We start from the raw sequence: 26,527 nt of genomic DNA, 5'->3' as shown, positions 1-26,527 counted from the left end.
AAACTTAACTATTTCAATTTTAGTTTCAGCAAAAAGTTTGATACTAAAAGAAAATAAATGTTTAAAAAAACATATAAAGATAATAAAGCTTAAAAAGAAAGAAAAACTATATATCAATTTGATTAAAGATAACTGGATAAAGGGTCTAGAACATGAAAATATGAACTTGCTATACAAATTGGATAAGTTAAAGAATTCTGCTAATGAACATTTGCCATTCAAAAAAGATAAAAAAACATTTGCATGGCTGCTACGATTAATGATTTATGATGCCATTGTTAACCAGGTACCAACAAAAAAGTATTCCAATTTTGTTTCCAAAAATTTACCCTTGGGTTTGATGCAACAACCCAAGAAGGAGTACATATAAACTCTATTCATTTTACAACCAAAACACAGTGTCATGTTATAGCAATAGATCAGTTGTCAGGTGGTACTGCACACGATTATTAAACTCATGTTGTATCTTCAATAGATCAACTTGCCTTTTTGTATTCTGATTTCCATAATTGTGACTATCAAAAGAGCCACTCAAAAATTATTCAAAACATTACAAACTCTATGACTGACCGTGTTGCCACTAATCATGCAACTGTTCAGCTAATGAATTCTTCATGGGGAAAAGTTTTAAATGAACTTAATTGTCACTTACACCCTCTTGAAACAATATCCAGCTCTTGCAGGTCTGCATTAAAAATGATTGAAACACATAATGGAGTGCTGTTTGGGAAAGATTGTATCGCTGGTAATATAGTCTTACAATTGAATAAGATGCGATACAAAGATGGTAAAGGAGATCCTAAAGGTTTTAAAATCTTTTTAGATGAGATAAAACTTCCCAAAGGACTCATTCTCCGTTACAGAGGGAACAGATTGCATATTTTGTTTCATATATGTGGTATATTAATCTAGCACTACAACTTATTTATTAAATTTTTAAGTACCAGTACAGTTTCATGTGGAGGGCTACAAAGTAGTTTAAGAATAGACTTTATTAATGAAACAGCTAAAAAAGAAATGTGCGTCTTAGGGCTATTGGGAAAGACTTTACCAGGACCATGGATGACATTACTTTATCAGTCAGCTACAGGAAGTTTAAGTCATATTGAAGGGATAAAATTGGTTGAAAATGTTTAAAAAAATCTTTATCATGTAAAAGACAATCCTATATTGTTATTAAGCACAAAAGATTTGTTCGGAAATATAATTGAAAATGATAAGATCTTTGAAGAAATTGCTTTGGTGTGCCCAAAAGACAAAGAAGTTGAATGATTCAAATGATTGTATCCACAGGATACAAATGATTGTATCATGTTTATCAACAATTATTGCTGTTTTAGAAAGACAGTATAAAAGATATTTTAATTTGGAGGTATCAGAACAACTTATAAAAGAGACGCAGACAGCCAGGCTTCATAATATTGATGCAGAAGAAGTCATGGGTATGTTCAGTGCTGCTAAACATCGTGCTCCTAACTCTACTTTATGTTTTTTGTCATCAAAATTAAGAGCTATAAAAAATAATGTAAGTGATTACATTGCATTACTTTTCACAACCGAATTATTTAGTATCGAATTTTTTAAAGTCAAATTTGTACAGTCGATTTTTTTACAATCAAATTTGTTATTTCAAAACTTAATTACTTTTCACAGCCGATTAATTTAACATCGAGTTTTTTTACAATCAAATTTTTTTACAACTGTAATTTAATGCATTTGTGATGCAGTTCAAAGACAGCATAATTTTTTCAAACTGGTTTTTGTGTTAAAGGTTAAAGTGGTTAAAGGTTAAAACATAATCCTTCAAAAAAAGGTTTTTATTATTTTCGAAAACAATATATTTTTTTGGTTGCAAAATTTTATGTAAACATTGTAAAATCCAATGAATGCATGTGAAAATATATCAAGCTTTGTTTCTATTTAAAATTGCCAAATGGAATACAGAAAAATTGAAGGTGACAAAAGGAAAACATTTGTGTATGTTGCAGGGGACTTTAGCTCCATCAAAAATAAGGAAAACAATGGTTTTGTGTATCTCAAGTGTAAGCACCGTCATCTTTGTGACAGAAGTGCAAAAATAGTTTTGTTAACTAATTTACTTGAGACAATACATGGCCGCACTTGTGGAACTAGGCCCCAAAATTTTGATCACTTTCCAGCTCTTGAGAAAATGCGAAACATGGCTTCAACTACACAGCTACCTTTGCGTGAAATCTATAACAATGTCATCCAGTCCTCAAATGAAGGTGTTAAGGCTGCACTTACTTTTAGAAAGTGTGAACAAATTCTACAGAGTGCACGAAGAAGTCGCTATAACACAAACCCTAAATCTCCAAATGAAGCAGTTCTAAACATGTTGCAGCCTTATCCATTTTCTAACATCTACAAAGGCCTTGTAGAGTTTGAGGATCAACTAGTTTTGTTCTTTTGTTCTTCAACACTGCTGAAATATTTGTCAGGTAAATCATTTTTAAGCTATAATTCATTTCAATATCAAAATGGGGGAACCTAACCTAAAATAATTTTTTATTAGTTTAGATTCCAGCTATTTTAAAATGTTAATAATTTTGCTTTTTCAGAAACCACTATCCTGTTTGTTGATGCTACATTTCGTGTGGTTCTTGCCATCTGCCATGGTGTTCAGCTGTTCAATATTTCACTGGAGTTAGGAACAATGATTGTGTCTGTTCTGCATGTCTTAATGACTGAACGAAAAGAAGGTCTCTACCTACGTGCTTTTAAAAAGCTTTGCAAACTTTCTCCAACTTTAGTGCCACAGACTGTGATGACTGACTATGAAACTGCCATCGGAAACTCTGTCAAAGCTGTTTTTCCAAACATAAGAGTAACCGGTTGCAGATTTCATTATGCCCAGGCAACTCTCAAAAAGATTAAAGCCATTGGTCTGCAGATGGAATACGCAAGGAATAATGACCCAATCATTAGAAAATGGTGTTGTGAGTTTATTTCCATGTGCTTGTTACCACCCAATTTAGTAAGGCCTGACGTTGACAAACTAAAAGCTGAAGCTAACCATCACAGTGACAAAAATCTCCTGAGATGTTTTCTGTTCATGGCCTGCGTCATTGTACTAACAACCTGTCTGAATCCTTACTCTCCAAGATGAATCGTTAAATGACAGCACACCCTGGGTTTTGGCGTTTCTTAGACGAGCTTTAATAAAATGTAAGTCTTTATATAATAGCACTTTAGTGTTTTGATGCAGCAGTTGAGATCCTATCCTTAAAACTATCAATTTTAAATAGGTTGTCTATCCAATGGAAGTTGAGATGCTCCAGATCCGAAATGGTTCCCAACCTAGAAGAGATCTGCATCAAGATCATCAAAGGCAGCATGAGCGTCTTCGTGGGTACGAAGAAAAGCTTGCAAGTGGTGAATGGACTGCAACTAAATTTCTTGAAGCATCATTCCTCAACAACGATATGAAAATGCCAAGTGATCAGGAAGTTCAAGATTTCATTGAACAGGTTAGATAATTAATTACAATTTTTAACAATAAACAAAAAGTATTTACTGCATTGTATTCATGTTAGGGGTTTGTTGTTGTTGTTCTTGACAGGTGGAGACCATCTACTAGTTAGACGTTTTATATTTACACTTTTTTTAGGAACAAACTGTTGACCAATTGAAAATGTCTGCAAAGTTTGTCTCGTCAACAATCTTCAAGTTGTTGTTTTTCCTTGCCTTCAGCACATCTTTGCCTATGTCAGCGATGTGCTGAAGCTATTCAAAGTAGTTTTATTAATCACTGTCCAGTATGCATAGGACCAACAGCAGATTTTATAAATGTGTTTATTTAATGTACTATTTAATATACTATTGCATACATTAAATTTTTTATTTGTTTAACTGATTCGATTCTAGAAGATTCGGTTCTTGATGGTGGTTCTATATTATTCGACTGAAACAAGTTTTAATAACTTAATTAAAAAAATTTGATCCTAAAAAATTCGACTGTAAATGATTCTATCCTAACAAAGAAAGTTCAAATTCGATTCTAAATAGCTTCGACCAATAAAAAATTTGATTGTCTCATTCTATTTAAATTCGATCGATCTATTCTATTTAAATTCAGTTCTGACATTGGACACGAATGTGTTGAGCAAGATTTTGCGTAAAGTTGTTATTTATGTTACTAATGTTGTTACATTTGACTTACCTTTATGTTGGTGTCTATTGTTAAAAATTATAAGTGGTTTTATTATTGAAACTCACTGCTTTAAATCATTCACTAAAAGCCACTCAAGAAAAATCATTTTGCTGTATATACATTTTGCCGTATATACATCTCAATTTAAATTTTTAGAACCATGATGTACCAACATTATTTGTTTTCTAAAAGCTAACATGAAATAACAATACTTAACAAATACTACTCTCTTATCATGACATCTTATCTCTATCATTTTCGATTCATATATGATGTTTTTCTTTGTATTTACTTATCCATTACATTTTTTCATTTCAGATTTATCATATGATAGATTTATGCGATATAAAAGAACGAATGTATGTAAATTTTTATTAATTTTTGAAAAACATCTGCTAATAATTAGTCCAGTCAATGTTCAAACTTCAATGTTGCATATGTCATTTTTAAGTAGTTTCTAGGTTTTTCTTAATGTGTTTCTTATTTACATGGTTTTACAAGCAAGGTCTGCACGCAAATTTAAGGTGAAAATTTTTTTTAGCCTTTAAGGAGAATTGCCGTTATTCTTTGTTTAATTTAATTTGTTTAAATATAGTAGTTCTAACAAATAAATGTTTGTTTGTTCTTAGTTTTTTACTTATTTGTTTTCAGATTCTTATAAATTAGGCAACTCAGCTAAGCAAGTTTTGTTTTATTTTTTAGTGCTATTGGAAAAAGCTGAAAGTTATTTTTTCGAACGATTGAAAAGAACTTAAGTGTTTTTTAGTTACTTCACACGGTGTAACTGATACTGGTTTGAGTAAGATTACTATTTTGTTTTATTTTATATTAGATTTATTTTATATTTGATATATATTATATTAGATATATATTTTATGTATTTAACATGGAAAAGTGACTGTAATTTGTTGACATGAAAGTTTATAAACTTAAATTTGCCTATATTTCAGTATATTTTATATTTCTCTGCATCTATATAAATATTCTTTCTTAGAAAAAAAAACAGAATAGAAAAAATAAATAAATTCTTTTTGAAAGTAGTTGAAAAAAATGATGATGTTTTTCCATATTTCATTGTGTAAAGTGTTATACCATTTTTTAAAGGTATGTGAATATATATATATATATATATATATATATTTATATATATATATACATATATATTTATATATATATATATACATATATATATATATATATATATATATATATATATATATATATATATATATATATATATATATATATATATATATATATATACATATATATATATATATATATATATATATATATATATATATATATATATATATATATATATATATATATATATATAATTACTTAAGAGTAAAATATACTGACTGAAATTGCTTCAATTTTTTATACAAGATTGTGCATTTATTATTTTTGTGCATTAAAGTAAAAATAATTTTGTGCATTTAGTCTCGATTCTTTGTTAAAATGAAAATAATTGATGTAAATAAATATTGTTTAAGATTTTTGATAAACGTAAATAATTATCGTTTAATATTTTTGATAGACCTATGTATATAAGCATATAAAAAGATATGGATTTCAATAAATCTTAAGTTTAAATAAAGTCTTTAATTAGAAAAGATCACAATTTATAAGATTCTTTTATGTTCATTTATTTAGTTGTAACAATAGTAAGATTACTTGTAATATGTTTAATGATAATAGTGAAATTAAAATAGATAGTATTAAAGCTCAACAAAGTTATTAATGTAAATGCAACAAAGTTATTAATGTAAATGCAAAGTTATTAATGTAAGGCAACTGAAAATAGTTGTCAAATGAAAAAAATAGATCTAGGCAGGATGAAATTAATCGTTGAAATGTAAGAAATGCTGCTCGGCGAGCAGAAAACTTACTTGACAGAATTCAGTTAATGTCTGTTAATTTGATTTTACTTTAGACACTTTAGAACAAAGCAAAGTATGAGTTTAACTATTTATAGTAACAATTTTAAATTTAAATTATTTTAATTTTTTTTATAATTTCTATCATAATTATGTTCTTTCTTCATTTTTTTTTAAGTTTGTCTTTCCTTTGTCATCTCTTGATTAGTTAGCTTACTGTTGAAACATGGTTTTAATTTTTGTAAATTTAGTATGATATGAAATTTAATCTATTAATCATTAGTCAACAGTTAGAGAGAAGCTGGAGCTTAATTATGAAATGCTGGAAATGAGCTTTTAATCAAGGTAAAAATAATTTTGTTTACTGGTAACATAATAAAACTAATTACTACTATTTATTCCGTGTTTTTTTACTTTTGTTAACTTGCTGCTTTGGAAACGCTTTCCTTCTCTCTCTCTCTCTCTCTCTCTCTCTCTCTCTCTCTCTCTCTCTCTCTCTCTCTCTCTCTCTCTCTCTCTCTCTCTCTCTCTCTCTCTCTTAGATGAGAGGGAGATTTAATAAAACTTATGTAATTACTGAGCTCTTACATATTTCTTAATACCACAAATGATAATGACCATTTATAAGAAATATTTTACGAGTTGCTTGCTATTTTATGATATATTTTCACAAATTGTTTAACTTTAATTGTTTAATTGTTCCTTGATTGTTCAAATATTGTAGTAAATAAAATCTTTTTAGTCCAAGTATTTAAGTTAATTAAATATCTTATTAAGTTGTGGTGTTATTTGCCAATGTTACTACTTTGTGTTGTCTAGCCTTTTTATAATCTTTTTTAATTATTCTGTAGATAGAATATATATTTTCTGTTATTATTATCCTAATTCTACTAACAATAAAATGCAAATAGTACTTTTGTAATTAAAAATTGTAATTTTTTTTTTCATGTCTTTTTTTAGGTATTTGTAGGCTTTACTTAACTTTCCTTTTCTGGTACTTGTGTTGTGACAGATTTTAAAAAGAACTCAACTGATCTTAATGCGGTCTTTATGTCGTTACCTATAAGCAATGACGTTGCTGATACGGAGTCAAAGTTAAAATATTTATAGATAAATTTGTATTTAATATTTTAGATAATATATCAAGTTATTAATGTGTTTTTATTGTTATTAATGATTTAATAACTCATAACCCGTATTACGGGTTGCTTACTGCTAGTCATTATCATTATGTTATGAATTCATATTAGTTAATAATAATAACTCAGTAGGCGTCGTATTGTATACCTGTCTATACGCTTCTAATGCGTATTTCTAATGCGTGTTCGACACGATAAAATGGCTAACATACATGCCACATCGATACGTATTTAAACGAGTTTCTAATGCGCATTTACAACTAAATTTGCCGACTGGGTTGTTGGGTGTAATTTGTAAGGGCCTGGTGATTTAGTTAGAATTTTGAGGTATGTTTCAACACTTTCTGGACTCAGATCAATATTAATTGAAAGTGATTTAGATTTTTATATGTTTGGTCAAATGGTGGTATTAGTTTTTATATGTTTGGTCAAATGGTGGTATTAGTTTTTATATGTTTGGTCAAATGGTGGTATTAGTGTTATTTTTTCGTTTAAAAAAGTGTTAGCAAAATAAATATTGAATAGAATAGCTTTATCTAGATCAGAAGTTGCAACTATATTATTGTATTGGATGTCAGGGAGTGTTTCTTTATTTTTTCTTTTTGAGAAAAAGGATCTCGTTCTGTTCCTCGTTCTTTTCGTTTAATAAGAACTCGTTCCAGATCCTCGTTTCTTATCTAAAAAAAGAACTTTTTCTAAATTCCTGAAAAACAGAAATTTGTTCCAATTTCGTTCCTAGTCTGCTTCTGTCTGTAATTTAGACACATTTAAGTTACATACTAATTTCTGTTCGAAAGCATAAACATAAAATGTTATTGGAAAAAATATGAAAACAAAGAAAATTTTAAACACCAACTTTATTTTGTTTCAACAAAACTAATTTTTCAAATAAAAAGTCACCCAATTTGTATCTTTTTTCAGTCATCACATTTCACCCTGTTGAAAAAAGCTGCTCGACTGGCGCACTGGATGGAAGAGGTGTGTTAAGTTCTAAAAAAAACCCTTCTTAACTGCTGGGTATAATAATAATAAAGATAACTCTTTCGATTGTGATTTTAGATATAATTCTAACTCGTCAATACCAGAACTTTTAATACATTTGCTGTCTACTGGTAAACAGAAAAAGTCTTCTTTAGATGGACCTTCAATTGCTTTACGCGAAGAAGTATCAATTTCACAAATTGCTAAACTAGAGCTATGATCCACATTTTCAAACAACGATTTAAAATAGGCTTCGGTTGTGAAACGTTTGACACCATCAAGTCATAACAATTTGAAACGAGGTAACAAACATGATGCTAATATCAGTTCTTTTTTTTCCCATATAGTACTAAATCGAGTTTGAACTGAAGATTTTACTGTGTTGACAAGTGGACCACAAAAGTTCAAACTTTTTTGTTGCAAAGAAGTTAGTTTTTTATCCAAAGCATAAAGTGTAGATAATAATTACCCCCCATAAACATCAATTCTTCTCCTTGAAAAAGTCTTATTATTGGGCAAGAGGAGTCATTACTTCACAGTAACGGGTGATGCGGAAGTTATCGGACAAAATAAAAACATCAATAACTTATTTATAAATAAAAAAACAAACTACTATTTTATTTTTTTTAAATAAAGCATTTATCTTTTAATAAAAATATATTATTTTTTATATGAAAAAACACCACCATCTGCAATTGATCTCAATTTTGCTCTGACGCCTTTCATATGCGACTGTAAAAAGTTTAAATCAGTTTCTTGTAGTTTTAGTTTAATGCGATCAATCAAAACTTCCTCTGTTGAAGCTTGTCAATCTCCCTCGTAAACCTTCTGTGCCAAATGTCCACAAAAAATTTCAATTGGTCGTGCTTGAGGCACATTTGGGGGATTGGATTCTTTATCAACGTAATAGACACATTGGTCCATCCAATTTAGAGAATCTTTAGAATAATGAGAACTTGCTAAATCTGGCCAAAATAAATAGTTAAAGTCTCCATGATACTTGTAAATAAATGGAAGAAGTTGTTTTTCTAAACATTCATTAATATAGATTGATGAATTGATTGCTACAGCCTTGGAAGTGCGAAACAATGGCTCAGACATACCACGGTCAGATATGGCTATCCACATTAATAATTTTTTTTGAAATTTCTCTTTTTCTATAAAACAAACACTTTCTGGGCATATCTTTTTGTTGTTTGTGTAGTATCCAGAATTTCCAGGCATGTTGTCCCCTGCAAAACAAAAGTATTTTTCGTCATCGATGACTAGAAGCGATTTTGTGTAATAGAGTTGGTTAACTAGTTTCCTGCTTCTTTTCTTTGCCTTTATTTGTTGTTTTATAGTGTATTTTGGAGTCTTTTCACATTTTTTATATTTAATATTCATTTTTTTTAACTGACGACCAATTGTCGATTGATTTACACCGAATTTAATACCTATTTTTCTCTGACTGACCCCTTTTCGATTGTTGACAAGTCTCGTTAATTCGGCTTACTTTTCTCTAGTCCAGGATGTCGGACGACCAGAGTGCTTTCTATCAGAAAACGATTGAACAGTTTCAAGTCTTTTTAGGTTATCATATATTCTACTTCGAGCAAACCCTTCCTTTTTAAAATGATTTACAACTTTTTTTTTTTAGATTAGGTTTATTTACAAAAAACATTTTTAGTAGCTATCGAAAAGATTCTCGTTCAGCTGTATTTAATCTCATTTTGAATAATTGTGTTTCAAATAATAAAGTTTATATTTTATAGAACGTTTATGCCTACGCATAAAACCACAAAAACTAATTATTATGGTCAAATAATGAAATTAGGATTTGTCCGATAACTTCCGCATTACCCGTTACTCTTGAATTAATTAAACTTCTTGATTTGTGAATCGTTGTATTTTACAGGAATCCATTATATTGCTCATTTTGTTATGTCCATTAGAGTCTGACAAATATTTTTTGATTTTAATAAGCTATTATAGGTACAGTTCCATCTTGTTTTATTTGGTGTTTTAAAATAAACATCTAGTGTATTGTGAATTTTTTCTGCAACTCTATTTGACATACTTTGTTTACTCGATAAAGATGAACACTTACCCATTGCTTTTCTATAAATTTTCCTAAAATTACTGGGTAAATTCTGTACCATTTTCTCAACATCACTTTTTGCTATTAAGCCTAGTGTATGACTCGCACATCAAAAATGCTCTGGTAACTGAACAAATAATTCACTCTCTTCTTGTTCATGGATATTTTTGTCCAAGATTTCATACAAACTTATATTTTCATTGTAAAAGTTATCATTGTCATCGTCATCACTATTCTCATCATTCTCTGAATTTTCGGAAGCAGGATACGATTTAAAAGCTTTTATAAAATTAGAGCCACTGTCTGTTGTTGTAGCTACTACCTTATTTTTGAAGTGTGAAACCAACTATAAGGCGTTATATTTATACGTTGACGGAAAGCAAATTTATAAATTTTTGAGGAACTTTTGCTTTTCGTTCACGATCCTCAGAAAAAAGAATTCGTTCTCGTTCCTCGTTTCGTTGTTTTAAAAGGAACCAGTTCCAAGCTTCGTTCCTCAAGAAAGGAGTTCGTTCTGGGAATCCGTTCCTTTAGGAACATGTTCTTCCAAACACTGATATATATATATATATATATATATATATATATATATATATATATATATATATATATATATATATATATACATATAATAAATATTATTATATAATAAGCAGTTTATATATAATCAGTTTATATATAATCTAGTTGCATATATAATCTACTAGCAGTTTATATATAATCTAGTTGTTTATATATAAGCAATCGCAATTTTGAAGAATACGTTGATGAATCGAATTAGAGATGCGTTACCTTTCTTTATACAATGCCGACGGATTTCATGATGTAGAACCCAGCTCTTCTTGAAAACAGTTAAAAAAAACATCACAAATTTAAATATCCTTATTTAATTTAAGTAATATTAATTTAATATCGTTATCGAGATACATGAAGAAATTTGCTAATAAAATAATCTACCCTAAGGTGCATAGCTTGTTTTTAGGTTATCTATAGAACTTGATCAATGATTTAAATGGAAAACTTTGACCTTGCATTAGAAGCTGGTAAAGAAGAATTAGCTTTAGATCGGCCTCCGTGTAGCAAGAAGCATATAGAGTATTATGGAAACGAGTTGTCAGAGAATGGAATTTCACTAACTAAAAAATTTGGAGAGTCCGATATCTCTATTACTTCAACGAAGTTACATTCATTTTCTGATGATATTGGTTCAAATTTAGATAGTAATATAAGTGTTAATAACCTAAGTGAAAAAGATATTGGTTTTGAAAAATTAAACAATTTTGAGTATGAAATTGATAAACATCAAAGTTCTTGTAATGTTAATCAAGATCAACCTCCATTATTTGATTTAATATCTAATAATAAAAATACTGTCCAACATGAATCATTAACAATACAATCTTCAGTAGAAACTGCAATTTTATCATTGCCACCAACAAACAATAAAAGTTTAGAGAAAATTAAAAAAATTGCAGAGAGAAAAGGTGGAAAAAATCCATTAGTATCTTGTTTAAAGTCAAAGAAACATGAAGATGTAGAAAATGGTTGTGAAACTGAAATAAAAGTTTCAAATAAACCTAAAAAAATAACTTTCGTAGAAGGTGAAAAAATTGTATCCGAATATATTGAGCCTTATGATCCATGGTTAAATGGTAAGGTTTTCAAATAAATTTAATATTGTTTTAGCCCAAAGATAATTAAAAAAAAAAAAAATGAAAATATATACATGCATAGAAGTATTAAATTCATGAGTGTTTATGCCAAACTAGATGAACTTTTATTGTTGGTGAATTAAATTATTCTTACAAAAAACGGTTTTTGTTATTTGTTTTGGAAACTATCAACAGTTTTTTATTACAGCACGAACACCTACTCATACTGAAGTAATTTCATTTTATCGAAATACTTGTCAAAAGCTTCGCTGTAAACCATTAGAGAAAGTAATAAAACAATTTCAGGTAATGATATTGGTATTTTTAGTTCATATTTTGTGGTAATAATAATGTTTTTTAAATTTTCCAATATATTTTAATATAATAATGTTCTAAAAAAGTGAACTTTTTTGGCTCCACCCTCTATAAAGTTTCCTATAATTAAGGTTTGGCATAAGAATAAAAATAAATGAAAATGTGAAATGTTTTAGAGTCCTTCAGAGACCTTAAAATATTTTGATATATGTATTGTATCTGTTCTCCTGATAGTTTCATCAATTTAAAATCAATCAATTATTTATTTCACCTGACCTACCTGAAAACTGATTACCTACAATAACTTACATTAATTTTGATAAAATATACCAGATAAAAGTACTAATAACAACTTAATTTTTACAAGTAAAAAAGATAAAAAGGGTAAGATCAAGATGACATTTAAAATAAAGATATAGATCAAAATTACAACATATCTATTTATTATTTTTGTAAATTTCAGACAATCATTTCATGGTTATTTTATTATTTAGTAATTATTTCTGAAAGGTTTCAATAATTTTTTTATATAAAGTTCTTTAATACTGTTGATGAAGAGATTTACAATTCAACATGATCATGTATTCAACTAACTGCTGAAATTTCAGATAATCATTTCATGATTATTTTTTTATTTAGTAATTATTTATGAAAGGTTTCAATAATTTTGTTATATAAAATTATTATTATTCAAAGTATTTTAATATTTATAAGAGGCTTCGAACTATCTGAAATAGCGATTGATTAATTTGTACCAGACTTTAGTTAATAGATAACTTTGAAGTTTTTATTATTATGTTATTATTATTATAGCACATATATTTAATAAGTGCTTTACTGATAAATGCACTTCGTACGTAACTTGAAGTTTTTATTCCTTTTGTCGGATTCAAGTCAAGCCTCGTTTTACTCCATGGTTTTCACTTTTTTGTGCAACTGTTGTATCTAATTTTAAATCAGAAGATATTCCTAGAGAAAAAATTGCTATTAGAGGTTATATAGTTGAAATTTAAAATTAATATGATTAAGATACTGGGCATGTTTCTTTCTGTACTAATGATGGTTTTCTGCCAAAATGTTGCGTCAATTCAATTAAAAGAGCTATTGCTAGATCCAAATTTATATCAAGTTAATTTGCCAGAAACCAAACAGCCCACTTCAAAATTATAATGAGAAGAAGAATATTGCTGAATTGTATCATAATAACAGATCAAATGATGCAGGTTAGTGGAAACTTGTTTGAGTGACACTACTAGTTTTTGAGTTAAAAACAGACCAGCTCAATGTCATCTCCATTGGAGTATTATTTATGAAAGGTCTACAGTCGTACAAAGATAAAAAAAAATTTTTATAACTATTTCTTTTTTTGTCAAAGGTAGTTGATAGAGAACCTTTTGACCTACCCAGGCACAAAAAAAATATAAAGTACAAATTTATTATTGCCCTCAAAAAGACTTTAACAATAATTTTTTACTAAAATAAAATTGAGATATTGCTAATTTTGTCATAAATAAGTTAGCAATAAGTTTTATGTTGACTCAACATTTATATAATGTTTATTTAAAAGGCTGTATTTAGAAAAATCGAAAAATATTTTTAAAAAAACGAAAAATACAGTAGTATATTTTTCATTAGTAGTGATGTTTGATACCTGTATTATAAGTTATAACAATGCCTAAAAAAAAATTATCAAGGTGACATCATCATTTTGACCGTCGAAAAACAAGGGGTCTTCCATCAAGTATGTATGCAGATGTGGGGCAGGGGGAGTTACCCAAAAATGTGCGGATGCATACAAGAAAGAGGAGGGGGTGTTAAAGACAGCAAGTACCTATGGTATGGTTTGACTATCTCTTTATCTTTTTAAAACTTGATTTTTTTAAATTTTTTTTTTAAGTAGAATTTTGCGAGTTTAAAACATCAATAATATGTTATGTAACATAGATAAACTAATTTAACTAATTCAAATTAGTTTTTTTTGCTTTTAATCTTTTGAAAAAAAAAAAATGCAATGAGGAAAGAATGAATATTGTAATAAATAATGCATACATATGTAGAAGAAGGAGGACACTATCCAAAGCATACAGTTGTGTACAAGGGGGGAGGGGTATTAAAACAGAGGTTTTAATGCATACATACTTTATGGATGTCCTCTAATGTATAAAATTGTTATTGATGAACATTCAATAACTTTTTTTTTCAAACACTGAAACTGTTTTACAAGTTTTCTTATGTTTAGTGGTAGCTATTGGTATGGTGAGGGCACTTTTTCAAAGTTTGAACTTTTAGTTAAAACATATTCCATGGTCAATCTCATGAGTCAAGTTATGTTAAATAATTTAGCAATATTTAGTAATATTTTAATGTCAAATAATCATGATAAAATGAGAAGATTAAATTTCGATGATTTGCTAATTGCATTCCGTAATAAAAAAGCAAGAAAAAGATTGGTTTGAACAAGTTTATTTAACTTGTGATATTTTGTTTTAAAATAACTCAAATAAAACATTTTTCATTAAATAAAAGACCCAAATTTCTGTTTGTCAAGGGCCCCGAAAAGTGTAAATCTGATACTGCATCTAAATCACTCTAGCTTTCATTACTAAAGTGATTTTTCAACTTAATATATGTAAAGCTTTCGGTAAGGTTTATCGTGCTTGTCATTGTCCAAAATTTTTCTTCATTTCCAGTAACATTTAGGGTACCTCTAGGTTCTATCCTTGGTCCTGTTTTGTTTCTTATCTAAATTGATGATATTCCTCACAATCTCACATTTTAAAGTAGCTTTATTTGCTGGTGACTCAACTTTATGCTCCTTTTTCTATAATAAAACAGCAAAATGTTTTATTTAAATTTTAAACACAGTTTAAAAACACAACTAAAGAACAATTGTTTTGTTCAAATTCTAAATAAAATAGTTAAAAAAAAAAACAAATATTTTAATTAAAATCTAACATAAATACACACACACACACACACACACACACACACACACACACACACACACACACACACACACACACACACGCACGCACGCACGCACGCACACACACGCACAGGCACACACACACAAAAAGCAGCGTTTTGTTATAATTCTTAATAAAGAATTTTAAAGTTAAAGGTAACTTCTGCTCACTTGCTGAACAATTATTTATTCACTGAATGAATAATAATATATTCCAAAATGAATGAATAATAATATAATCTTTGTAGAAACAAATATATACATCTAACATATAATTGTTAAACATCTATTTGGTGAATGAGTATTATTCAGTTAGTAATTATTCAACAATTAAAATGAAAATGGTTTATTTGTTAATGCAGTAGTGGTGTAGTGTTATGAGGGCTCACTTCATAAACGGGAATGGATGTGGATCCCCATTACGTTTCTGGTAGTATCGCACTCAACTTGTTTCTCTGCGTAGCAACCTCGTTTATCGAGGTTCATTTTTCGGAGTTAAAGAGTTGAGAAAGGGCTGTAACCACAATAAGTTAGCATCCTTAACTGTAGTGGCTTTAAGGAGGTAAATGATATTTACAAAAAAAAAAAATTATTGAATAACTGTAACTCTATAAAATGACATGCATATTGTAAATTTGATGTTTATTAATGTAGGATGTTCCTGATCTTTCACAAAGAGCTGGAACTTTAGTGCTTCGAGGTTTGTTTTTACATTTTAATTTTCTTAAATAACATGTTGATAAATAATTAGATATAATAGTTTAATAATAGTTAATTTTTTGAATAGAATAATTCAGAATTATTTCTTCCATTCTTATTTTAACAACTTTAATGACAAAGCTGTTGTCAAGGAATGCAAAGTTGCAGTTAGTGGAATAGGAAGTTATTGCTTCAGACATCAAAGTTGTTTCGTGGCTTTAGCTAAATAATTTGTCTTTATATTTAGAAATAATATAAAGATATATAATATAAATATAAAGATAAATAGTATAAATAATATAAGAACTTGATTTATATTCCTAGCAGAAAATTATTTTTCTTTTTTAATAATATTGTGTTTACAATATTTGAATCAGTTTTTTTTAAAAGGGTGAATTTGCTCAAAACTTCTTGAGCAAATTTGCCCTTTTAAAAAACACTGATTCATTTATAGAAATATTCCTTTAATTTAGACTATTTATTTTTAAAATCTGCAGTAAAATTATTTAAAATATTATTTTTACACTATGCTCAATATGTTTTAAGTTTTTCATAATATTGTTTTGTATATAAGTTATTGTGGATATTCAAATATACTTTATAAATATGATTGTAATTTTTCTAGATATACTTTTATATTAATTGTTATTATTTCTCTATTCCAATATTTCTATCATTTAAAGTTAATAATGTATAGTATATAATATCCAATTTTCTGATGCATCAAATATTAATTCAACAAACTTAGTTAATAGTATAAAACCTATTGTTTATAGAGGTTTAATTAATTACAAAGTAAATTACTATTAAAAAATGGCATAAAACCAACTTATTTTGAATTTTGACCTCTTCCTATTCACATTATGATCATCAGTGATAAATAAGTTCCTCCAAGTAGGCCTCACCACTTGTGGTTGTTAAAAAAACAGATGGAGATTTACAGATATGTGCAGATTGCAAAATAGGTATTAGATAAAAGATATGCTCAAATTCATATCATATTTCAAATATTGAGACTATTTTACATAAAATGACAGGAATGAAATATTTTGTTAAAATTGATCTCAGGGTAACTTTTCACCAAATTGAAATGGCCAAAGAGTCACAAGAAATAATAATAGTTAATACCCTTATTGGACTGTTAAGATGGACATGGACTGTTAAGTTATCCTTTATTGTATATCTCACAATCTTTATCAGATGCTGAAACAAGGTATTCTAATATAAAGAGAAAGCATTGGTAGAGATGCCAACAAACTAAACGAGTAAAACAAGAGAGTTGTTTTACTACTAATTTAAACTGTATTTGTCAGATAGTTTGCTGCAAAACTCATAGTGAGATATTAGAATTTTGTTAATTAAAAACTCAAAGGCTCCTCTAATAGTGACGAGAAGAATGGTTGGGCAATACCTAGAAAGATTTGAGTGATCTCAGTTTCTAAAAATTGGAACCACAGATGCCATTTTCCAGCAGGAAGGAAAACAAAATTTACTTGTTAATAGTTTAGAGAATGATAAAAAATGTGACAAGAATGTTGTTCAAACCACAAGCTGTAAAAGAGTTCAAGTGGGAAATAACTTTAGCAACAGAAACAGGACTGATTTAGATGTTTAACAACCAATTAACCTGTTTCTTTAAGTTGACAAGAAGAGTGTAATCATTAGATTCAAGAGGTAATAAGGTTAGACTCATGAATGAGAGAAGGAATATTAGATCTGTCTTTATTAATAAGATTATTAAAAATTTCCTTAGTCTCTAGAATCTAATTTCTGAGATAGAATACAAGATTTAGTAATCTTAAAATAATGGACCATTAGCATGAGACAATACTTTTTTGCACTGATTTCTTGCAATAATAAAAAGAGTTTTGTTCTTCAGAGAGTTGTTTTTGTGGAAATTTAAAAAAAACTGGATATGAAATAGTTAATAATAAGCAGCCATTAAACAAGAAAAAGAAAAACCCTGAATTTAATATATTTGGAGTTTGAAACAAAAAAGTTAATGTGGATAAATATGAAAATCATATAAAAAGAATTTTATGGCATTAAAAACTCTGTTACGCGAATGCGTTAATTATTCATTGCAAAGTCTGATATGTATGTATGTTTGTATATATATATATATATATATATATATATATATATATATATATATATATATATATATATATATATATATATAAATTCGGCAATTATTTGTCGACCTCATAATTTTAAAACTTTATTTTTTATTTTAAATAGATAAAAACAACAAAAAAAGAACATTTTGTTAAAGTTCTGAATTAAATAGTTAAAATAAAAGCAGATAAATATTTTATTTAAATTCTAAACAAGGTAGTTTAAAAAAACAACTGAAAAAAAATTGTTTTATTTAAATTCTAAATAAATTAATTAAAACGATAAAGAATATTAAAAAAAAAAAAATGTTTTATTATAATTCTTAATAAAGAATTTAAAAGTTAAAGTTAACTCCCACTTATTTGCTGAGCGATTATTTATTTGTTGAATGAATAATAATATAATCCAAAATGAATGAATTGTAAAACATCTATTTTGTGAATGAGTATTATTCAGTCAGTGATCTTTCAATGATTAAAATTAAAGTGATTCATTTGTTAATGCAGTAGTGGTGTAGTGTTATGAGGACTCACTTCATAAACGAGAATTTTGGATATGGATCCCCATTAAGTCCCTGGTAGTACCGCACTTAACTTGCTTCTCTGCATAGCAACCTTGTTTGTTAAGGTTCATTTTTCAGAGTGAAAGAGTTGTGAGAAGGTTGTAACCAAAATGAATTAGCATCCTTAACTGTAGTGGCCTTAAGGAGTTTAATGACATAAAAAAAATTATTGATTAACTGTATAATTGTAAAATGACATGCATATTTTAAATTTGATATTTTATAATGTAGGATGTTCCTAATCTTTTATAAAAAGCAGGAACTTAAGTGCTTTGAGGTTTTTTTTAAAAAAAGGAGTCAATGTAGTTGCACTTCTTTGTGGCAGCAGGCTATAAGATAGTTAATGTATGTACTAAAGCCTCCCAGCAGAGCACTAAAACAGAGCAATAAAAAATTAATAGAAAATCACTTATCAAATTTTTTTCTTATAATTTACTGAATAAGCAATTTTTTTCTATATTCACCTTAAAAATGCCCATGCAACCATAGTCAAAAAGGCTAGTAGTTTTTAAATTTTATAAAATTGATATATACTTCTCTCAACCTTAAAACTCATGCAGAGAAACAAGTTAAGAATGGTATTTCCAGGGAACAGTAGGTCTGTATACCAAGTGGATGCTTTACCACTTTTTAACTATTCCTTTTTTATTAATATTTATTTACAGCATAAAAAATAATGGCCGGTCAACGGTCAACAACTGAACAGCAATGAAAAAAAAAAGTTTTGAATCATGATGTAATTTGGAAAATGCATATACTAAAATTTTATAAAATTATTTAAATTTTAAAAAACTGTTAAAAAAAGTTTATTGTTTACGACATGCTTTTTTAATTTGCTTTGTTGATGAATAAACGCTGTTAACTATATCTATTATTTATTTTGCTTCAGTTCTTTAGGTTACTTTCATTTTACTGGTGGTAAAAATCCTTTTTTTCATCAATGATTGAAGTTCTTGTTTTATTATTATTTTAATAAAAATATTTAATATATTTCATTATAATATAAAAATATATAATAATTGTTGTATTTAACTGAGAACATTTTTTCATTTAACTGTTTTTATTCACTTTTTTTTCTTTAAATCTTTTTATTGTTTCATTTTTGCTGCAAATGTAATAAATGAATGAATGATTTATAGATAAATTTAAATTTTCTATAATAGGATTCTTTAAAGTATATATATATTGTAAAATCTTGTTTTATGTAACATAAGTAATTTTTATAGTACTGTTTCATACAATGATTATATAACGATTTTTAACAATTACAAAACAAATTAGTACTAAGTATCAAGTTTAAATAGTATCTGTGCAGAAGAATTAATAACTTTATTAATAAATAATTAACATTAGCAGTTTATAAAATGATTTAAATGAGCATAGATAAAAAATTATTTTATATCTTTACTCCATAAAATCAGAAATATAAAATTATTATTTAAAAGTTTTGTATGTAACTGAGAATATTTTCTCTTCCAACTGTACTTTTTTTTTTTTTTAGTTTAATCTTTTTTTCTTGCTAAAGCAAAGTCATTCCAATGAATTTATTTTTAAATAAATTTAAAATTTATAGTTGTGTGTTGGTACTTTTTTTTTTTTAAATATCGAATTGTAATAAATTCTTCAAACATCAACCTATCTTAATAGAGGAAAATAAAAAGAGAAAACTTTTATTTGCCTCATTTAAAACACTTCTATTCTTTAGTAAACTATTAAGATTTGCATGTAATTTGAGCATTAATTACTTGTGAGTTTTAATTTTTAAAATGTATTGATTTTATTTAAAATTATTATTTTTAAAAGAATACCAGTTTGTTAATTTTTAAACATTAAGTATTTTTGTGTGTATAAGTTTCAGTCATGAAGAACTATTACTATTATGAAAATTTAAAAAAAAAGAAAAAAAAATTCTGAGCGTCATAGGGCTAATATAATAATATGGAAAAGAGTTGTGAATTTTTATAAAAGTTTGATCTGCTGCAATTTTCGGAAAAAAATTTCCTACAAGTAATTTAAATTATTTATTTTCTTAACCTTCAATTATATTAAGTGAAATGAAAATCTTAAACTTCTGGCTTATCTTAGTAACATCTATTATTTATCTTAGTAAAATCTATTATTTATCTTAGTAACATCAAAATAACAAAAGTAACAGCAAAAGTTATTTTTGATTGTTAATCAAATCTTAATTCAAACCTGCACCAAAAAAAGTTACAAACTTTGCTACATGTACCTGTGTATCATTTATCTCACTTTAAACACCTGTTTTCTCATATAAATTTGTAAGTTTTTTTTAATGCAGATTTTAAAATATTCAGAAAGTTATAAAACAGTTTGAAATGCATTTTGCATGAAACATAAATATATAAACAAAATTTGTTTATACACTCTTTATAAGTTTTATATATTATATTTAGGACTTTGCATCTAGTCACTAAATTTCCTTGTCAAGTTTTAATAACATATTTTCTTATCTTTCTATAAAATTATTTGTTATGTTCATATGATAATATTTTGTTTAGGTTCACGGTTGGACAATAAATCATGTGAAGCATTAGAAACAATATTTAAAAGAGTACAATATGAAAATTTGGATATTGAGAACTGTTCTCTTGAAGAAGAGGTTGCTTTTTTAACCTTTTTGTAAACTTACCTCACAAGTGTTTTAATGGCTTTCTTAGACTTTGCGGCTCTTAACGACTTTTTTAAAAGTGGCAAAAAAAGTACACTCTATGTAAAAACCATTGAATTTAAACAAGGAAACTAATTAAATTTTTTTTTTTTAAAAAAACAACCACAAAAATGTAACTTTGTATACTGGAATATTTTTAATAAGAATAAAAACATTTCAATGTTTTTATTTTGATTTTGTTACTGCTTACATACATCGACTAAAAAGTAGGTACATCCAAGAAATGTATATAAATCAACTGACAAATAGGCATAACATGCAAGGAGGGCTGCTACATTGACTGAAAAATAGGTAGCACATACAAGAAGTGCTGCTACATCAACTGACAAATAAGTAACATTTTGCATGTTACCCTTGATAACTTGCAAGAAGTGATGCTACATGGACTGACAAATAGGTATAACGTGACAAGGGCTGCTACTATTCAGGGTTTTGGTTTGGGCAAGCAATCTATCAATTTAAAAAAAATATATTTAATTGATAGATTGATAATTTTTATAAACTTTTTCCAGTCTTCTAAATTGATTTTTTTTTTAAAGAAAATGAAGTTTACATTTTATGGTAAAAATTAAAGACGACCATGCAATATATTTTGAGTAGAAAATCATTTTTCCTTTTTCATTTTTTTATTCATTTTTCCTTAATCATTTTTTTAAAAAACTTACCAAGAGCTGCAAGGATGCTAGTTTAAAAAACTGAAAATATTATTAACAACTTATTATTTAAAGATATTCAATGATATTTCAATATTTTAAAGTAAATAAATAGATAATTCAAACTAACAATTTTACAAAATTGAACAAAAAGATTGGTGAGATTTTTGTGAGTATAATGATTCACAGATTTGTTTTATCGTAAATGGAGGTCTTTAGTTTTAGACAACATTCAAGGTTAATATTCATTTTATCTTAAGTTACTTTTAGTGATGTCTATATTGGTAAATATTTACTCACAATAATATGCTGATCTGATAACTGTCAAGAATTCAAATGCAACCACCTTAAGTTGTTTTTTACTCTCAGGAAGACTATTCTTATGCTTCAAATATAATTTGATCTTCTTTTTGAGAAGTTGAAGGTTTTTTTATTTATCTATTGCAAATTTTTCTGCATTTCTTTAAAAGTTTTTTAATTCTGGTTTCAAAATATATTTGATATCAAATCTATACTGAAATCTAAACTGAAGTTCAAATTGAGTTATAATGACCTTTTGTTTAAAATTTATTTATTTGCTATTTACAATAAATGGATGTGTCAAATTTGCAAAGTAAATTTTTTGCTTTCTGAAATCAGAACTGTTCGATTGGCAAAAAAAATTTATTTTTTTCAATTACAGCCAAAAAATACTTAATTTTAATAACACTTCCTTTTTTAAACAGAAGAAATTTAATTTTGATTAAAAATATCTTAAAGTAGGAGAGATATTTGAGTTTCAATAGAAACTTCATTTTCTATAGTCTAAATGTATAGTATTGTCTCGTCTTTGCAATATCTTATTAAGATTGTTAAGATTAAGCTATCATAATCCTAATCATAAGCTATCATAACTCTAGCAAAAAAGTTTCTTTTGATATGAATCACTATCATTAAACTCTGGGTATTCAAAAGCTTTTGATGACAAACATTTTTAACAAAAGCAATTAAGTTCATCAAGTAATGAAATTGGCAATGATTTAATATTTTTAACTATTTTTACTACCATGTCAGTTTACAACTGTATCTGGAAGACAAATGTTTGACAAAATTGAAATGTTGTTTAAAAAGTTAGCCGAGTCACAGTTTAACATAAGTAAATTAATTTCCATTTCTAATCTAACAATACCATTTTCATACTTTTTCATACTATTTTATGTTATATTCAAAATTTACAGTTTTAAATAAAATGTTTTTGCATTCAAATTTTATACACACTTTTTTACACCTGCGTTTCAGCATATAAATAGTTACCTACTTTATTTTAATGTAACTCTATGCAACTTCAAATCATTATTTTATTGCATTAAAAAAAAACTTTTGAAAAAATATTTTTACTATAATAAATTAAGTTTTTTGTTTCAATAAAATTAAAATAAATGTAATTTAGACATGTTAAAGAGCCACAATTTAACAAAATAAGCCAAATGCAAGCCGTGGTTCTTGACCACTGCTCTATACATTATGGTAAGACAAATAAATTTACCAGAATAAAAGCAATATTTGCAAAAATAAACCTAACTTTTTCAAAATTTAACTCAAATGGGGAGTGGGACCAGAATCCTATTTATGTCTGAGACAAACCACAATTCAGAAATTTAGGTTTAAACTCATAACTTTAAAAAATTAAATAAAATTGTAAAATGGACATCTGGACACTTCATTTCCATCTGGAAGGTATTACTTTTTTAGAAAAGTGACATTGCAAACTTGAAGAAATATCATTTTCTTAAAATCAAAAATCTACAGAAATTGACAGAACAGTGAAGTTAATCATAAAGTTAATGTTTGTATACCAACTTTTCATGCTCTGTAATTTTGTATTTATGCATCAACATCACTAGATTGCTCTTTGGTTGTCAAAAAAGATAAGTTCTGATTGAAATTAATTTATAAACGTAGTATGCCTATGTACATAGTATATTGTATGCATATAACATATATATTAAGATATATATAAGTAGAATGAAGTAGAACAGATTCTTTCATTATTATATTACTAGATTCTATCTTGTTGCTGTTCAGCAAGACTTTAAGCTTGTTTACTGCACTTTTTATCTTGGAATGGCAAGATTCAGATGTCTGCTCATTAAACTGCCTAAAGGAGAGGTCACTAACATCAACAAATGCTTCCAAAGTGCATTTACAGTATGTACCTTACCTAGGTAACTGTGAGCTGTTTACCTAAAAACTAAATAAATTTTATTGTTAAAATGTTTATCAATAACTAAGCTTGAATTTTTAAAGAGCAACTTCTTCATCTTGCAGTCTTACACATCCTTGTAAGTTTGAACTTCTAATCAAAACTGAATAGTTTGTGTCAAGTTTACAGCCATAGGTATCATAAATAACTTTATAAAATATTCTCATTGTTTTCAAGAGAGAATTTAACAGTTGTGGTAATCAAGTTTACCACAACTTTTAAATATTTCATTTTTACATGTGTTACTTTCATATGTTTCATCCTGGTAGTCTTTGCAAAGACATCCAATTTTCTTGACCCAGTCAATAAATCCAGACAAAAGTTGCATTATAAATGATGCTGCATTGTTAAATTCTAGCAGAAGTTCTGCTAATGAAACTACTCTTATCATACTTAAGGATTTGTCTTGAGCAGACAAGGATTGATAACATTCTAAATATATGGAAATAATAATCTTTCATACTTTTAAAAGTGATAAATATGTAATTAATGGTAAATATTGACTTGATTAGTAGTAAATTTTAACTACAATTTACATTGTACTTGATGATACTTTATATTCTTTTATTCTTTTTACTAGAAATCCTGCAGATAAATACTGTTCATAGTGATTATTCAAAATTTGAAATATTCTTAGCTTTCCGGAATAGTTTAGAAGTTTTTTCACACCATAATAATATTTTTCTTCAAGGCCTCTTCATTTGTATAAAATAATGCAATTTATAAATTTATTATTAAGTGAAAAAAAAACCACTTCTTAATATATTACTTACCTCATGTATTATTTTAAAACTTATAAATAGAATATACCAAAATTCCTAACAAAATGCTAATTATCCCAATGTCAGAAGCCAACAAGGATTAGCATTCATGCAACTCCAATCTCTCCATTATCTTTGTTGTGTTGACAGGATTTCCACTAAGCTTTTCACAATATGCTAAAACAAATGATGCGCTTGTCCCTGATTATATTTCAGTGTAACAAGCCTTGACTTGCTTACCAAGTGTAACAAGCGTTGACCTGATATCATAGTTGTTTTTACTTAATTATTTTTTACCTGTTATGAGAAAGGTTTGAGTGAGCTTCTAGATTTTTGATCTGAATAATTCTTTTAAAAAGAGAATTGTTCTTGTTCCTATTTATTCCTTTACTTTTCTGAAAACTTCAGAAGTGTTCTCAGCAAGATTGATGCTAGTCTTAGGAGGTGAACAGTTGTGGGATTTACCTTATGCAGTTAGACAGAAGCATGTTCTATATTTTAATAAAAACTTTTTCCATATTTTAATAAAAATATGGAAAAAGTTCCTTTTTCCATATTTTTATTAAAATATCTATTTATTTCTAGACTGCATATACTTCATAATATTCAGCAATCTCTTGAGGTTTGCGAGCTGAGGACTCATCATTTTTCCATTTTAGAGTAACCATGCCTGAGATACTTTTACCAGTCTTACAGTAATGTATGACTGGTAAAAGTATCTCAAGTTACCTGGTTGTAAGTTTTTCTTACAACCAGGGCATAATCTTGTGGGGCATGCAAAAACTTTCAGTAAATACGTAGGCTTACATATATTATTTGATAAACTTCTTATTGTTAATTTTTCAGCTGATTTTAAATGTCACTTTTCTAAATATGTGATACCTCCCAGACTTTTCTAAAGATAGAAATGCAGTGTCACCTCTTACTATTTTTATTAACTTTTTTGGCATACTCTGAGTGTGAACTTAAACCTTCAATTTCTGAACATGTTTTTTTTTTTTAATTATCTACAGGGGTTATATCTCATATAGATGGTAAAAAAAAATTTTTTACTATCTACATTTTTAATAATATCAGTAAATATAAAACATATATTTTATTTGTGCAATATATAATGAGAGAATGGCATATTCTAATAAAGCCTAATAATCCACAAAAATGGTGGTTTAAAAGAAAAAATCTATACTTAATAATTTTTTATAAAAATACAATATTAATTTTTATATTTTGTCAACTCTCAATGAACTTTTTATTATTTTAAATCATCCAAAACAAATGATTTTTTGACATAAAACAAATTAAGTACTTTTAACAAAATATTTTATTAAAAATTGGTTTAAAAAATCCCAAGCTTTAACTAAGCTTTTTTATTTAGAAAACAAGAAGCAAATAGATAATTGCTTACCACTATTATTTGATTTGTTAGAAGAGGAATCCAAGTCAATCATTGGTTTTTTTTTTTTTTTTGCTCTATTTGTGTAAGTTATTGTTTCTGATTGTGTGGATCTTAAAACATCACTTGCACACAACCCTAAATGAAAACTCAAGTTAAATATATTGGAGTCTTTTTCTTCAAAACTAATTTAAATTTTGTAAACAATTCTTTTTTAGAGA

General features: G+C 27.2%; 2 protein-coding genes and 1 long non-coding RNA gene across 4 annotated transcripts in view; all 3 read left to right on the top strand.

Annotated features, from left to right (window-relative positions):
- LOC136084896 (uncharacterized) overlaps positions 1-4,970 on the top strand; it is a 6,094-nt gene extending 1,124 nt beyond the window's left edge. The window contains exons 2-5 of the mRNA XM_065806197.1: positions 1-2,459; positions 2,580-3,186; positions 3,267-3,488; positions 4,874-4,970. The exon at positions 1-2,459 is cut by the window's left edge and continues 618 nt beyond it. Coding sequence (XP_065662269.1) covers positions 1,934-2,459; positions 2,580-3,127 — 1,074 coding nt within the window. The 5' untranslated portion in view covers positions 1-1,933 and the 3' untranslated portion in view covers positions 3,128-3,186; positions 3,267-3,488; positions 4,874-4,970. The remainder of the gene's footprint in view (positions 2,460-2,579; positions 3,187-3,266; positions 3,489-4,873) is intronic.
- A 1,290-nt stretch (positions 4,971-6,260) lies between these two features.
- On the top strand, positions 6,261-7,208 carry LOC136084895 (uncharacterized). The gene is made up of 2 exons (XR_010640928.1): positions 6,261-6,399; positions 7,015-7,208. It is a non-coding gene; the product is annotated as an uncharacterized LOC136084895 (long non-coding RNA).
- A 3,846-nt stretch (positions 7,209-11,054) lies between these two features.
- Positions 11,055-26,527, top strand: part of LOC100213531 (protein phosphatase 1 regulatory subunit 37) — a 40,024-nt gene continuing 24,551 nt past the window's right edge. The window contains exons 1-4 of one of the 2 annotated variants that reach the window (XM_065806195.1): positions 11,055-11,906; positions 12,115-12,212; positions 15,841-15,886; positions 21,088-21,188. In XM_065806195.1, coding sequence (XP_065662267.1) covers positions 11,267-11,906; positions 12,115-12,212; positions 15,841-15,886; positions 21,088-21,188 — 885 coding nt within the window. In that variant the 5' untranslated portion in view covers positions 11,055-11,266. The remainder of the gene's footprint in view (positions 11,907-12,114; positions 12,213-15,840; positions 15,887-21,087; positions 21,189-26,527) is intronic. The other variant, XM_065806196.1, reaches the window with a different exon arrangement.

Source organism: Hydra vulgaris, chromosome 09 (genome assembly GCF_038396675.1).
Source record: "Hydra vulgaris chromosome 09, alternate assembly HydraT2T_AEP".
NCBI classification, from domain to species: Eukaryota; Metazoa; Cnidaria; class Hydrozoa; order Anthoathecata; family Hydridae; genus Hydra; species Hydra vulgaris.
This window is presented reverse-complemented; position numbering and strand designations above follow the sequence as displayed.